This window comes from Muntiacus reevesi, chromosome 11 (assembly GCF_963930625.1).
Source record: "Muntiacus reevesi chromosome 11, mMunRee1.1, whole genome shotgun sequence".
In the NCBI taxonomy this organism is placed as follows: domain Eukaryota; kingdom Metazoa; phylum Chordata; class Mammalia; order Artiodactyla; family Cervidae; genus Muntiacus; species Muntiacus reevesi.
In genome coordinates this window covers 24291032-24307933 of record NC_089259.1, presented here as the reverse complement: position 1 = coordinate 24307933, position 16902 = coordinate 24291032, and the positions used below count along the sequence as shown (strand labels likewise).

The following is a 16902-nucleotide window of genomic DNA, read 5'->3' as shown; positions in this document are numbered from 1 at the left end:
CAAACACTGTGTTATTTATTCAAGAAGTCACAAAGGTGAATAATCCATTCTCTCTCTTCTTTATGCTATTTAGAGGGTCCCAAACTGGCCTAAATTTTCTATATGTTTTAGCATTTTTTCCCCACAAGTGTGCCATGTGATTTTTAATGTAATGAAATCCTATTTAAAATATTTTGAAATCAGTCTAACTTAATGATTAATCAGAATCCTACCACATAATATTCAGTCTAAAACACAGAGATTCTATATTTATCATCATGTTTAAAGTATGGCTTATCAAATTTCCTTTCAAAAGCATAGAGCAGTCTTCTGTGTTCACTCCATTAAGAAGATTGTTAAGTTAGCATGCTGCACTTAAATTCAACAATATTTTCTTGCACCTTTTTAATTGCATTCTTTATGTTTAAAACTACTGTTTATGAATATCCCCTTTGTTGGTCTGCTCTAAGAAATACTGCTTACATATGAATATTTTGAATTAGGAATAAATGAAATTCCGTTTTTGCTGTCAGAACCAAATTGTAAAAATGCACTGCTTGTCTTTGAAAATCAGTGTACTCTATTAGCAGACCTGTCAATGTAAAAAGTGCATTCCATTTCCACCTCTTGCTCTAATAACCTTTTCTGTGTTACTCTGAGGCAGTTCACATAATCAGAGTATATTGTCAGCTTACTGGAGTTGGGGAAGCATGAAATGAAAATCACGTTAATATTGATCCAATTCTTTTACTTGCAAGTGTCCTTGATGTCCTTTTCCACAGAGCAATAACTGTTGATGTTAGGTAGCCATTTTCTTTTATTTCTTATAGTCTAGCAAATCGTTTACAAGCATAACTAATGTGAATAAGAACTTACCACTTAGAAGAATAATCTGTGAACATACCATCTTAATTAATGCCCATATTGCTAATTCTGCATATTTATCCTGACACTGAAATATTTACTTTGGGCTTTTCAGAGAATAGCTTACTTGCAGATATAAGGTTTATGTCTAGTTTAAAAAGATCAAAAGTCTGCACAAGTTACTCATTTCATTAGTAAAAGCACAAAGGACGCTGTACTCTTAATTTTATGTGATGCAATGATATGCTAGGTGGACCATAAATAGTAGCATCAACTATTAGTTCAGGGAAGGATTACCGTTTCTGAGTCAAACTCGTTATAAATTTGAAGCTAGTTTCTTGGTAGTTTTATGGTGGTATAGATAGTATCTATTTTGATTATAAAATATATTCTCTGTCAACAAAAACGAGTTGAAGTAAACAATCTTCACCATTAGGACTTTTCTGTTACAAAGGCTGTTTTTCCTTTAATCCTCTTCTGTACAGGTGAGTATTTTTTCAGTCCTTGGTCTTCACCAGATCTTTATTTCTCTGTCATCATCATTCATGCTTCTTAAGAAAGGAAATGCTATGTTTGTACTATAAAGTCAAAGGCAGAATTTAATTTTTATTTATGGAGAGAATTATTTGTTTTTTTAGTAAATGATTATTACAGTAAAGTTTCTTCTATGTATGTATCTGCTGCTTTTATCTCACATTAAGATTAGCATAAAGTATTTTTCAGTGATAGTTTTCTCAATACAACAAAAAGCATTTTTTCATCTTTTTTGAAATGTTCAAAATTGTAAACTTCTCAGTAATAGATTAATTCATATGTATTATTGCATAAGATTTTATCACCATATCTCATGTAATTAGCTGAGAGGTATATTTATCTTAAAATCTTTTCCTTTTAAAGTGGAAATTAAATAATATCATTTGGAGTTACTAAAAGAACTATTCTGTAAAGGTATTTCTTCCTCTGATTTAAACTTTAATGAGAAAAAATAACCTCTATTTTAAAGTTTGCCAAAGTATCATAAGTCATTAATAGTCCTAGTCCATTTTGTCAAAACACATTTTCCAAGCTAAAAATGTTGTGAAATGCTGTATAATGAAAAGAATTTCTTCCCCCAAAATGAATGCCATCTTAAACTGATTTCAAGATGTTTAACATTTTCAAAATGTTAGAATTTCCTGTTATTATATTTAGATAAAATTAAAATGAGATGAAATTTCCATTCTTTCCATCTCCTTCCAATGAAGGAAGAAAATTATTTATTATATGGATCATCTATATAATTATGTAAAACAAATTATGATATCAACTTTATGGAGAAAGCAGTTTTTTTTTCCTTATGTAAGATACTACAAATATTTATATTCTTAAGATGCCTCTATTCAAAATAAAAAACAAATTTTAAATATATTTATACTTATATCATTTTATTTAATAATACCTTTAAGTGAATGATATGATTATTGAGGGAAAACAATTTTTAATGTAAGTTATTTACACTCTCTTCAACTTTACAAACATTTATTGGTACCTGCCTACATGCTGTCCTTGCTGTCTTCAGGAAGCATCTGGTCTGATGGAGGCATTGAAGGCTCATATTGCCTTGTACTGAATATAAACAGAGTATCACGACAGCATGGTGACAGGAAGATTAATCCCAACTGAAGGAAGGGAAACCATTATTGAATAATCAGTATCTGCTGGGTATTGTGCTCATAAAACCTAAGATGCATTTGGTAGCTTATTTGAGTTTTTTGATCCTCACATCAGCCTGCATTTTTCCCTCTTTGCATAAACTTTAGGCAGCAGTGTTGTAATCAGTAAAGCATTGGTTGTGTTCTTGTTCAGTTTTAAATTAAGGACTTAGTAAACTTTTTTAATACTCTTGTTAGTTTATTTTCTCAACATTTTAACAAAACATTTTAAGAGCTTATTATGGGAGATGTGATAGATGTGGGTTCGATCCCTGGGTCAGAAAGATTTCCTAGAGAAGGAAATGGCAACCCACTCCAGTATTCTTGCCTGGAGAATCCCATGGACAGAGGAGCCTGGTGGGCTACAGCCCACAAAGAGTTGGACACTACTGAGCGACTAACACTGTATAAATAATATTCACGCATTTAAAAGTATTTCAGCATCCATTGTCTCATTTTAACACTGCAATAATCCTGTAAGAGTTCACTTAGTAAATACTTAGTCCTCTTCCAGCAGCTTAGGAAACTGAAGTTAGGAGATTCGTCTGGATTTTTTTTTTTTTTTTTTTTTTAGTATGTTCTTAATGGATGCTTACAGGAAAAAAGAAGGAAAGAACTGTAAATCACGTAGTTCACCTTCCTCATGTATGAGGAAATTGTAAAGGACGTAAAGAGAAACGTAACTTAAGTGCTGTACTTTTTCATACTCTTTATGGGGTTCTCAAGGCAAGAATACTGAAATGGCTTGCCACTCCTTCTCCAGTGGACCACGTTTTGTCAGAACTCTCCACCACCAGCTCAGATGGACATGAGTTTGAGCAAGCTCCAGGATTTGGTGATAGATAGGGAAGCCTGGCGTGCTGCAGTCCGTGGAGTCACAAAGAGTCGGACATGACTGAGCGACTGAACTGAAGTGCTGTACATATAAAATGATTAATAATATACAGATTATATATTTATTTTCATGTGCTCACTCAACAAATATTTATTGATTGCCACTTTTTTAACACTTGTTGAACTGGAAATAAAAATCTAATTAAGAGTACACCTAAATGAAAAACTTAAGAAAAAATATCAAAAATAACGGTATATTGGGACTATATATAAGATACAAAATGTATGCAGTGAAGAGAGTAATCAAACTGAATCTTGAAGAACAGAGCAGGTGAGCAAATTCCATGTAAGAGAAACTCCACATGTCATACTTAAAGGTTTGAAACAGTGTGGCATGTTTGGTAACAAAAGCTTCCAGCTCTTGGGGAACACAAGGTGTGAAGAGGTCAAACTGGCAAATTAGTCAGATTAAATAAGCAGGGGGAGGATCATGAGTTATAGGCCATACACTTAAATTGTGCAGATCAAGTAACATCAAGGAGAGGTTCTCACAGCGTAAATATACATAATATAGGTAGGTACATAGGTAGGTAGGTAGGTAGATAGATACATATATACATCCATGTATTATTTTTAATAAATGAAAATTAAAGACATTCCCAAACTCAATGCAGAATAAGTAATAACTGTAATATAAAACTGGTAAGAAAGATGCTACACTAAAATTGGCTTGCTATGAGTTTATATCTTTTCTTTGTGTATTAGCAAAACAGACATGATTTATTGCTTACCTATTATTATAAATTACTTTTTTCATTATTGGTGTAGATATTTTAGAGTTGACTATAAAATAATTTCTTAAACAGAAATAAACTACCAAATAGTACTTTTCTGTACACTGACTGCTTGTGTTTATCAGTAGAAAAGATATGATGGGCAAATGAAATAATTTATTTGCCTTAATTGTCCAATCTTTCCAGTTAGACATATTCTCTCAATATTATCAAGATAAGTTAATGTATCTGATTTATTTCTGTATTTTACTTGTACTTGTTTAAGATAACAATAAAACTTTTAAATGATAATTATTATATTATAAAAGTAATGCTAACAGTAACAGTACTAAAACTGAAACATCTTAGTTTTCTTGTTACTTTACTTTTAATATGTATTTTGTTTCATATGGATCCTTATTATTAAGAAAAATATTATGAGAGAGGAGCTTTATTTAGATTCATGTAATGCCATGTACTATATTAGATAACATTTTCACAAACAGAGCTTTAAGCATATTTACATACTAAGAAATCTAATGTGTATAGGATAGTTTCCTGCATTTGTTATTTGTAATATGATGTGGAAAATATTTTAAGTATAATTTTGGATTTGGCTTCTTGAATCTATAATTTGATGGGATTTTTTTATTCTGAAACCTTTCAAATGTTATGACATTTTAATGTTTTCTTGGAAAATAAGCATATATACCGATCCTGTCCAGGCTTACACACAATTCACATTTTCGAATCTAAGGCTTTCTAGTGGTTTGTGGTACCTGCTCATTAATTTCTTGATGAATGGCTAAAGAGGCCAAGAGGCGCGCTCAGTCCAACGTGCCTTCTGAAGATAGATGATCTCAGATAAATTCCCTTCCCAATCAGATTTTGATTTGTTGGGTGTTAAACCAATTCTTCCTAAGGACAGTGTTTATAAGCCTTGTAATGAGACAGCCCTTTGAGACCTTACCTCTTTTTGCCTGTAATTTTGATAAATGAAAGTCTAATTCATAAAGGATATTGTGATTGAAAAGCACCTTTGGATCTCATACACATTAATTTAGATAAATGTTTGGTGCAGTACCATAAAATTAGGAAGTTTACCGAACTGAAAACTGATAATACTTCAACAGGGAAGATAAGTTCTGGTGTGTTGGCATGAATTCATTTACTACATATCTTTTAAACACACAGTTGTTTTGCTGCTTTAAAACTAGAAAGGGTAACATTGAAAGCTTAATGTACATTTGAGAGCTCACATTCCTTTAACTGCAATTTGTTTATTGGTAGATTTTAATTTTAATAACACAAGAATAATGTAAAGCCTTTTTTTTTAAAGACAAAGCAGAATACAGATGGTTGTGATATGAGCAAAAACTTATTTTATCAAGCTGACTCATGCATGCATAAAGGAGGTTATTGACTATTTCTTGTTAAGAACCAAGTTCCCTTTTGTGTTAATACATAAGTTTCTTCAATTATCTCTCAAACTGAAGTCAGTTCACCAAGAATCTCTGAGACATCCTGGGATTTTCAGGTTAAGAGCTATCCAGAGGTAACTATTATTCATTTATTCATATTTGTAAGGACTTGCTCTGCCCTAGTGAGTGTGCTGAGAACTGGGCATACCAAGACAGAAGGATGTTTCTCATCATCAAGGAAGGAGCTTCCAGGCTCTGTAGAGATAACAAGCACACAACCAATTATAATACATGTAACTACTGTAGTAGCAGGACTCATGAGATATGATGGATGTATAGGGAAAGAGCACACAGACCTACCTAAAGAATTCAGGGAGGGGAACTCGGGATATGTAGACTTGAACTTCGGTTCAGCAAGTGTTTGTGGCACACGTGCTTAGTACCAGGCACTGATGCTGCAGAATGAAGCTACAGCCCAGAGGAGAAGACATACTCATGATGGTGAGCACCCACTCAGTGTGGTTGAGTTCTATGTAGACTGCGAAAGTTTGCGTTATTTAGGAAAGGCACCCAAAAGAGGTGAGTTTTGCAGGCCAAGTAGGAATTAGCCAAACAAAGGAGGAAAGAGAGAACATACCTTATTGAGGGAATGGTTTTAACACAGATAAAGAAATCCAAGAAAGCATGACATATTCTGGAAGCTGTAAATGGTTCAGTATTGCTCATGGAAGAGTAAGAAAAGGTAAAACAAAACTGATAATGAGAGGATAAAAGGCCTTAATCAGTCATCCTAAGGAGCTTAGATTTTATCTCCGGGTGTAAGCCTTGCATTGACTGTTGTTGATTGGAGGAGTTAATAAACAGTATTAAGCAGGAAAATATTTTTAAGTTATTAGTGTTGAAATAAAATAATACTCTGACAAAAATATGAAGGATGCTGTGAATAAGGGGGCTCTCAAGGCCTTCTAAACCAAAATGATGATGGCTTGAATTACAGCTGAGACCATCACCGTACAGGGTGAATCATGTGTCTGTGGCTTAAAGATGTATGTTGATCAAAATAGGAGGAGGTAAAGGAACAAGAGATAATTCGTTCATTTAGGGAAATGTGGAATTAGGAATATCTAGCTGAAGATGTCTAGTAGACATATGGCCATAAAGGCCTCAGGAGAGAGTTCTTGGTTGTTAATCTTTGGATTTGCCTCTTTGTTCCAAAAGGTACAAGCTTCGAATTTCTCAAATTAAGATACTAAGCAAGCAACAAACTGCATATAGATAGCTGCCCCCAGAAGATCACTGTTGGGTTGGCTTTATATCACCAAGACTCCAAAGGAAATAAAGATAAGGTTCTGGAGCATTCAGTAATCAGTCCTCAATCTTTTATTCCAGAAATGAGAATCATCTGTGGGCCGATGAAAGACTACACATATAAGCCATTTAAGTCTCCTCACCTTCCAAGCAGCATTGATCTCTAATAGCACTGCTTGTTTTCTTAAGTGTTTATTGAAATATATTTAACAATCCATTACTTTATACTGTTAAGCTGTACTTAAACTGGGCTCTCTAATGCTATTATGCAGTAAAAGCTAGGATGACAGAGTATACCTCTCAGCCAGTGACACAGTGCTACTGTGGCATGACTGTGTACCTCAACGTGTATTTTTTACTCCTCTGTGGGCTACCTCTGAGTCAATCTGTTAATGTTTTAGCAAACAGAATTGACTCTGAATCACTAACAAAAAAGAATTGTGAATGCTGTAAAGAAAGAAGCTAACACTTTGGTTTACAATGCAAGTTTTACCATGGCTAACCATGCTTAACCAAGAAATGCTTGAGCAAATATCAGTAGACAGGAAAGACTTGGAAATTCCTATACTGGGCCTAGGAAAATTAACCAAGAGTGTTCATTGTTCACTGGATTTTTGGCCAAAGGCATGACAAGATTTGGAAAGTAATTACGTGTGTACACAAAACCATAGCATCCCCTGAAACTATGATACAAAAATACTATACAGCAATGATTTATTATGCCTCCATTTCACAAATGGACTTCCCTGGTAGTTCAGCTGATAAAGAATCCACCGGCAGTGCAGGAGACCCTGGTTCGATTCCTTGGTTAGGAAGATCCCCTGGAGAAGGGGTAGGCTACCCACTCCAGTATTCGTGGGCTTCCCTGGTGACTCAGGCGGTAATGAATCTGCCTGCAATGTGGGAGACCTGGGTTTAATCCCTGGGTTGGGAAGATCCCCTGGAGAAGGGAAAGGTTACACACTCCAGTGTTCTTGCCTGGAGAATTCCATGGACAGAGGAGCCTAGCAGGCTACAGTCCATGGTATTGCAAGGAGTCGGACACAACTAAGCGACTTTCACTTTCATTTCAGGAATATATGCAGCATACCAAATGAAATGTGAAGATACTTTTCTAGTTAATGCTGCTCTTTGAGCCTATACCCTAATACTAAAGCTGGAACACAGTAAATTAAACCATATTCCTCCATGTTGAATTCCAACTTCAGGTGACATGAAATATAGGTATTTCTTAGCTATATATATATATATAATTTACTTGTAGCTCAGATAATTTCACATTCATTATCACCTGCCAAAGCAGATGTCTAAATGTAAATATTGAAATATTTGTTAAGGAGTCAAATCCATGAGACACTTAAATGCATTGTAATTTCTAACATTCACATGGATTAACATGTTAATGCTAGGTCAACTAATTTTTCTCAGTTGGTTTTTTTTATTATTTTTTTTTTTTACGATATTGTAGTGGTTTTTGCCATACATTGATATGAATCAGCCATGGATTTACATGTGTTCCCTATTCTGAACCCCCCTCCCGCCTCCCTCCCCATCCCATCCCTCTGGGTCATCCCAGTGCACCAGCCCTGAGCACTTGTCTCATGCATCAAACCTGGACTGGCGATCTCTTTTACACTTGATAATATACATGTTGCAATGCTGTTCTCTCAGATCATCCCACCCTCTCCTTCTCCCACAGAGTCCAAAAGTCTGTTCTATACATCTGTAACTCTTTTTCTGTCTTGCATATAGGGTTATCATTACCATCTTTCTAAATTCCATATATATGCGTTAGTATACTGTATTGGTATTTTTCTTTCTGGTTTACTTCACTCTGTATAGTGGGCTCCAGTTTTATCCACCTCATTAGAACTGATTCAACTGTATTCTTTTTAATGGCTGAGTAGTATTCCATTGTGTATATGTACCACAGCTTTCTTATCCATTCGTCTGCTGATGGGCATCTAGGTTGCTTCCATGTCCTGGCTGTTATAAACAGTGCTGTGATGAACATTGGGGTACACGTGTGTCTTTCAGTTCTGGCTTCCTCGGTGTGTACGCCCAGAAGTGGGATTGCTGGGTCATATGGCAGTTCTATTTCCAATTTTTTAAGGAATCTCCACATTGTTCTCCATAGTGGCTGTACTAGTTTGCATTCCCACCAACAATGTAAGAGGGTTCCCTTTTCTCCACACCCTCTCCAGCATTTATGGCTTGTAGACTTTTGTGTCTTTCAGTTACTTTTTGTGCATTTGAATTTTGGCCGTTTGTACTACTTGCATTGTTGTTTAGTTGCTAAGTTTTGCCCGACTCTTTTGCGACCCTATGAACTGTAGGGTAAGAAAGTAATAGCTTTTTCTCTAACACTCACAGTGTAAAGTAAAACAATCAGAGTGACCTAAATTACTATATTTTGCTTGTGTTTAGGGACTGAAGAAGACGTGGTAAAGTCAAAGAAAACATTCAGAAGTCAAGCGATAGTGAATCAGAATGCAGAGACAGAGCTTATGCTGGAAGGAGATGACGATGCGGTCAGTCTACTCCAAGAGAAAGAAATCGACAATCTCGCAGGTAAACTGTTATTTTTTTATTTGTTGTAAGTAATAAGTGCACACGATGCTAGTGAATTTGAAGTCAATCTCCTGGTGAATAAGTTTGTGCCAGTGGTTGGAACAGTGCTCAATCATCTTAATGTTAATAATCTATCTCATTTCTAATATTGAAAAGAGGAAACTACACATCAGGCTAATGATAAATGAATAGCATCTACTCTCTGTGTAATGAAGAGCAACTTTTAATATAGAAAAAATAATGGAGAGCACAAATTGTTCTCACTAACTGCCTAATAATTGGGGGTGAGGGTGGCAAGGGGAACATGATGGTAATTTAACCTGTGACTAACATGCTAACAGCTATGAAAAATAGTCACTTCAACCAGGTGACTGTGGAATTAGCCATTTCCTCCCTGCTATCAGTCTTGGGAATTCCTTCCCCATTACTGTTTTCTCTCTGTTCCCACAGCACTAATCCCCATTACTACAAAACATTCACTGCCTGCCCACTCTCAGTTTTCACTCTGCTCTGGCGCTTGTCTAAGGCCAATTCAGAGCAGCAGATCAATGGCCCGATGGGTTACAGATGCCTTAGTGTTGGCCCATAACCATTTTAGGGTTATAAGCCACTTTTGAGAATCTGATGAAAGTAGATTGTTTCAAGATACCCATACAGTCCTATACAGAGAGCTCACTGACCCCTGGAAAGCAGTCTGTGGAATCATATCCTAGATCTCAGACTAAAAACTCCTGCTTTAGCGTTTCAAAAGGGGCTGAGTCTTACCTTTATTCTGCATTTTCACCCCATACAACTTCAGAGGGGTGGATGGCAATAGAGAAGTGGGCTATAATCATCCTTCTGTTTACAAACTAGTGCTTCTTTTTCTAGAAGTGTGCCAAAAATTACCTGGCATGTTTTAGGAACATCTCCAACCATATTTCTGCCAGTTAGAAATCTCTCATTTTACCAAAGAGAAGTTATTGTTGATTGTAAACTGGAGACAGCACATTATTGTCCCTCTCCTAGAAAATGTTTAATAAGGCTGTTCTAATACCAGCTCCTGGATGTCCCTATGTTATTAGCAATTCTGTATCATGAAAATGATTTGTCCTGTTCAAAACTAATCTTAAGTCTATGAACCAATGTTTGCCTCAGATTCCTAAGTAAATGTTCAAGTTTTGGTTCTGTTTTTGTATTTTTGAAAAATACTTGAGAGACTTTTATCTGAGGCCATTTGGCAATTTAAGCAAATGAAGTCATTATTTCTTTTTGCCACAAATTGTTTTTTTTGTTTTTTCGGTCTTACTCTTGATCCTAATGAACTGGAAAATGTTCACAAACATGATTCCCGACCTATTTAGATAATGTGTTGTCTTTCCTTATTCCCATATCCTCACAGATATGTTCAGTAATTATACAGTCATTTAGTTTAGCATCTCTGGACTTTAGTTTCCACTAAAGGTAATTAGTTAATACAAATTTGGCTACTGCCTTGAAGTTTATTATGATAAGATCTGCCCAGTAATACCAGAGACAAAATCTGATAAAGGTTAATAACTCCTTTGTATTTCTGTCTTTTAATAGTAGACAGAGTAATTATTAATATTAATTTATGCTTATAAGCAAAATTCTCAAAATAACCTTAAGTTAAAATACTTGAAGAACAAAGAAAGTAGACTTGAAGTAAATTGTTTAACAACCCAGTTATATGGCCCTGACCAATGCACTCTCTCAGTACTCCTCCCACTTCTGTCTTTTAGGCAGATTTTTCTTTGAGCAAATTGGCTCCTTGCCCTTTCCACCTGGTCCTAACTCATAGTCTCTGTAGAATCCTTATGTCTGAAAAGCCTTGCAAAGTGTCCTAAAACACTGATCTTCTACCAGATCTTCAGTGTTCATGTTTAAATCAGCAGTGCACAGATGTGACCCTGATCTCTGAATGCAGTAGAAAAGAAGTAGGGTATGGATGTTTTGTGAAGCGAGAAGTAAGGGTCACAGAAGGCAGCTGTATAAATTGTAGGTGTCTCATAGATTCATTTTGTAAATACTAAAGCCTGTTTACTAATCTGGACTGCTGTGATAGTGACAATGTTACAGGAAAATAATTTGGAAAGTTAGTTACCGTATTTTTAAGTTAAAAAAATCAGCTGTTAGTAAGTTTTAAACCATATATATATATATATATAAAATTTGTTGTTCTAACAAATTCTTGTCCAAATAATTGTTATCTCTGCCTCAGAAATTAAAATTTGTTAATTAATAATGCCTTTCTTAGGGTCAGTTTCTGTTTATAGGGAAAAAAAAAAAAAGAGAATAGCTAGCATATCTTGCTAGAAACCAGTCAGTGTTCAAAGAGCTTCATGTGTAATAACCTATAGTACCTGAATTTTACAAATCAGGATATAGAAGCCAAGACAAATTTAAGTAGCTTGCATAAAGTTAAGAAGTATATAAATAATATACTTCTTTAGAAACTCATAGTATATGGCATGAACTAAAATGAACCAAGTAGTGTATTTAAATAAATATGTATATATATTTAAAGACTCTTCTAAAATGATGTAGAAAAAGATCCTTGGTATATAACTCAAATTTTATGGACTCCCAGTATAAAGTACTTAAAAGTTTATGAATAAGCCTGGCAATTAATTTTACCTTTATATATGGGTTCCCCCAAATCATCTTGTAAGTTAAAATCTGACAGAGCATTTTTGGCACAGTTATATTTAAATATTGACCCTTTTTCATGTTTTCTCCATTTTCTTTTAGTTTTAATAAAGATAAAATGTCGACAAAGTTCTACAGTTTTAAATGTCATACAATTTTCTGTTTCACTTTTAGTTCCCTTTCTTCCCAAGCTGTTCATCTCAAGAGCCAAGTTAAATAAATGTGTGTGATTATGAATTGCTCAAATTATTATGTATTTTGCAAATGGCTAATATGATTATAATATAGAACTATGTCAGTCAATTCAGTAATTATTACAACACCACCTAACTTATTTAAATTGCTGTTTTAGTTTGTAGTGATTGACCAATGTGAATTAGTACCTAAGATATCCTATGTAACTAAAATTTTCAATTTACTAATTATATTTTTACTTAAAACATTGAAATTATTTTAATTCAACTGATTTTAGTATAAAATCTCATTTATTTTATTCTGAAATTTAATTTGGCAAGTTATTTCTTCAAATTTGTTGAGTAAGATTTAAAATTAACTCAAACTTATGTGAATTGACAAGTGAATGATTTAATTGATTGAAAGACTTTTCTCCCACTGATAAAATGTATTTCATTTCTTTTAGAGTAGTAATTCTGTCACATATTTGGAAACAATAGAAATATTTTACATAATAGAATTATAATGCATACGGATTCCTTTATTATTGCTTCCAAATGTTAGTAATTTTGCTAATTTAGGGAATTCTGAGTTAATGATGATGGTCCTTTATGCTTTATCAGTTCTGTAAGTGATAGAAAAATGTTTTGTGTGTATGTAAGCTATTATTGGAGAAGGCAATGGCACCCCACTCCAGTACTCTTGCCTGGAAAATCCCATGGACAGAGGAGCCTGGTAGGCTGTAGTCCATGAGGTCGCTAAGAGTCGGACACAACTGAGCGACTTCACTTTCACTTTTCACTTTCAAGCATTGGAGAAGGAAATGGCAACCCACTCCAGTGTTCTTGCCTGGAGAATCCCAGGGATGGGGGAGCCTGGTGGGCTGCCGTCTGTGGGGTCGCACAGAGTTGGACACAACTGAAGTGACTTAGCAGCAAGCTATTATTACCAACAATCCACTCATATACTTAATGTCAAATAACTGAAAAGATTTTCTACAAGCCCACACCACCAATGTTCAGACTTCTCTTTTCACCCAAAATGTCCTTGATAACATCTCTACAGTACACCATCCTTTATCTCCTGCTATCAAAATCTACCCTTTTTAATACCTACTTAAATACAATACTTTATGAAATACTCACTAGCCAATCTTAGCTTCCCATATGCAGCAACTTTTCTGTTGCCATACAATTGACTCATTTAAAGTGCACAATGGTTTTAATGATTTTTGTATATTTACAGTTATGTAACCATCACCACCATTTAAGAACATTTCATCACCCCAAGAAGTAATCTCATACTCTTTAGCTATTCCTCCCCAAATTCTCATCTTCCCTCCACATCCCTAGAGGACCATTAAACTGCTTTCTGTCTCCATACATTTGCTTATTCTGCACATTTCATATCAATGGAATCATATAATATGGAGTCTTTTGTGACTAGTTTATTTTAGTTAACATAATGTATTCAAGGCTCATCCATGTTGTAGCGTGTATGTCTTTTTTTACTGTGAATAATATTCCATTGTTGGACTGTATCACATTTTGTTTATCCATCCTTTGTTGTTTATCAAATGTTTATGGACATTTGGTTTGTTTTCATCTTTTGGCTATTATAACAATGCTGCTGTGAATATTCATTTACAACATTTTCTGCAAACATATGCTTTTATTTCTCTTGGGTATATACCTAGGCATGGAATTGCTCGGTCAAATAATTATTTTTAACTTTTTGAGGAACTACTAGACTGCTTTCCGGAGAAGGCAGTGGCAACCCACTCCAGTACTCTTGCCTGGAAAATCCCATGGACAGAGGAGCCTGGTGGGCTGCGTCCATGGGGTCGCCAGGAGTCGGACACGACTGAGCGACTTCACTTTCACTTTTCACTTTCATGCATTGGAGAAGGAAATGGCAACCCACTCCAGTGTTCTTGCCTGGAGAATCCCAGGGACGGGGGAACCTGGTGGGCTGCCATCTACGGAGTCGCACAGAGTCAGACACGACTGAAGCCACTTAGCAGCAGCAGCAGCAGCAGCAGACCACTTTCCAAAGTGGCAGCATTATTTTACATTCCTGTCAGCAGTATGCAAGGGTCCAATTTTTCCACATTTTTCCCAGTGATGGTTATTATCTATCTTTTTATTATAGATAACCCATAAAATTTTGATTATATTATTCTCAAGACACTTTATTACTGAGGCCTTGTCTTGCAGATGCTTTTTTATATGTTTTGTCCCTCCTTTTAGACTGTAACACTAGCAACTATATCCCTTATACCTTTGAACCATGAGGAAATCGTCTAAAAAAATTACTTGCCCTTAAAATGTTCCCATTGAAAAAGTTCATTATAGGTAAACTGGAGAGCTGAGATAATTACTAGATAATTTATACCAAAATCCAGAGACAAAATAAAACTTCTTTTAATCTATTGAAATTAAGTGTTTGGGGCTTGAATTATTAGATCATATGTTCATACTGATTCAGTCATTCAAATAATCACTTGACTTTTCCAGAGTAAGAACACCTACAGTTAAGCTAATCTTGGTTCCATCCCAATTTCCAGGAATTATGTCACTTTAACTAAATGTTTCTTGAGGTTCCCATTTTTAATATCAAGATACCACTGTGAACTCTTAATCAAAAAACTGTTTTTCTCTACCACATGGAAAACATGTCCTGTAACCAATGGACTATAATGTTGCTTTGAATATTTGAAAGGAGTAATTATAATTAGTACAGGGAACTAGCATTAGGAGGAAGAAGTCTTAGAATGTAAGGGGTTGGATTTTTCTGTGGGGGAAGGTTTTCAAAGTGGTAAGGTGGTAGATTTACATTCCTTTACACACAGGTGCACACATATACACACACAGTTTCTAACCAAAGTCAAGAATCTGAAATTTATAAGAAATACATTATGTGAATTTAAGAATGAGAAAAAATACAGATACAAGTAGGAGGCCTAATAGAATGAAGTCAAAGGGAGGTTCTCCTACATGACAGTCACCTTCCTCACATGACTCACCTTTAATGTTCATAACAGTTCCCAGTGCAATTTCACTGATGTTTATTGGGCAGTAGTTGTTCAGACTGTTTTTCTCATTGTTAACTGGTAAAATTGTTTGCATTTCTCTCAATATTTGTTCTACCAATTCAAAATGAAACCAATTATCAAATAATGTGAATGGAGGAGGAAACTTGCTTAGAGTTTTTTAAAATTATGAAATTTTCAGGTATCCAGCATTATAATTCAACATCTGTGTACTTACAAAGTGCTCACCTTCACAATTTTAATTATCTTCCATCACTATACAGTTGACTCCCTACACCAGTTTTTTAGAAATTTTTAAGTTTGACCATTCCTACCTCCCTAAATCTACTTGACTGCATTTCATGTACTCATTTACTTACTTATTAACACCTTTTGAGCACTTAGTGACTATGTAGAACTCTGGGGTTCAGAAACTGATAGGGAAAAAAGTCATCAGGAAAATTAGTTCTGCTTCTACTCTTCAGTAAATCAAATAACCAGGAAATTATGGTATAGAGTATGTCTACCCTAGTAAGTGAAAGTAGACAATTAAGATGATCAGAGAGATAATTAGGCCTTTAAATATTCTAACTTGGAATGTTCAGCACCCAGAGACAAAGTTGGTTATATAGCAAGTGAAGGTTACCTAAAAACTGAGCTAAGAAAGGAAGGTAAAGCAAGACATAGGGCAAACAAGAAGGAAGAACTCAAGATTCTAGACAATTATAATAATCAAATGAAAGGAACAACAGAATTCTAAAACCTAAGATTTTTTCAAGGAAATGTGTTATTTAAATAAGGAAAAAAGAGTATGAGCTGAAATCACAGGGAAAAAAATATTGTAATTGTTTAATGGACTAAGAGAATAAGTACTGTATATGAAAACAAAGTCAGTGTTTCACAGATGGAGATAAACTCTGACTCAGATCTTGTCTGCCTGAGTTAGGCCTAACTATTCCACACAACTCAAATAGAATTAATGAAGATTCTTTTCCTGATAGAACTAATATTTTTTTTAAAATCCCTGGCATTTATAATTAAGTAGTTTTAATTACAAAGTCTAACTAGACTGGAGTCATCCTGATATTTGTATTTAGAGGAAAATAGTTCTAAAACATGCTAGATTCTCTGAAAAGCATTATTTTTTTGCTCAGGATTTTTTCCTTAATTTTTAAACCCATGTGTATTTTAAGGGAAATTTAATCCATATGTCCCCTACTCAGTCACACTTAACTCATCAAAATGTTGTTTAGTAAAAGCTATTTGATGTTGAAAAAGCCTTATGAGTCTTTGTCTTTTTTCTCTCTTTGAATTAGAAAGTTGCTTTGCAGTCATAAATAGTATACCCAAAGGGTTCATGTTCAGTTTCAAACACAGAATTCACAAAGATCTTAGAGACAGTGTTAACACATGCTCATTTCTTACCAAAGCTAAAATATTTAAACTTCTAGGTTAACTTCTAAATTCAGTTGAAAAGTTTTGAAAATCAGTGAAAGCTTCACCTTGAATATCTATACTTCTTAGCCTATCTTCACTATTTTTAGTGTCTCCAAGGCCATTTTAGAGTCTGCAAGCATTTTACATTTTAGAGTCTGTATCTGCCAAAG

General features: G+C 34.7%; 1 protein-coding gene across 7 annotated transcripts in view; it reads left to right on the top strand.

Annotated features, from left to right (window-relative positions):
• NBEA (neurobeachin) overlaps positions 1 to 16902 on the top strand; it is a 652386-nt gene that overhangs the window by 417332 nt on the left and 218152 nt on the right. For all 7 annotated transcript variants that reach the window (XM_065901711.1, XM_065901709.1, XM_065901706.1 and 4 more), the window contains one exon: positions 9298 to 9441. In XM_065901711.1, the coding sequence (XP_065757783.1) occupies positions 9298 to 9441 (144 nt within the window). The remainder of the gene's footprint in view (positions 1 to 9297; positions 9442 to 16902) is intronic.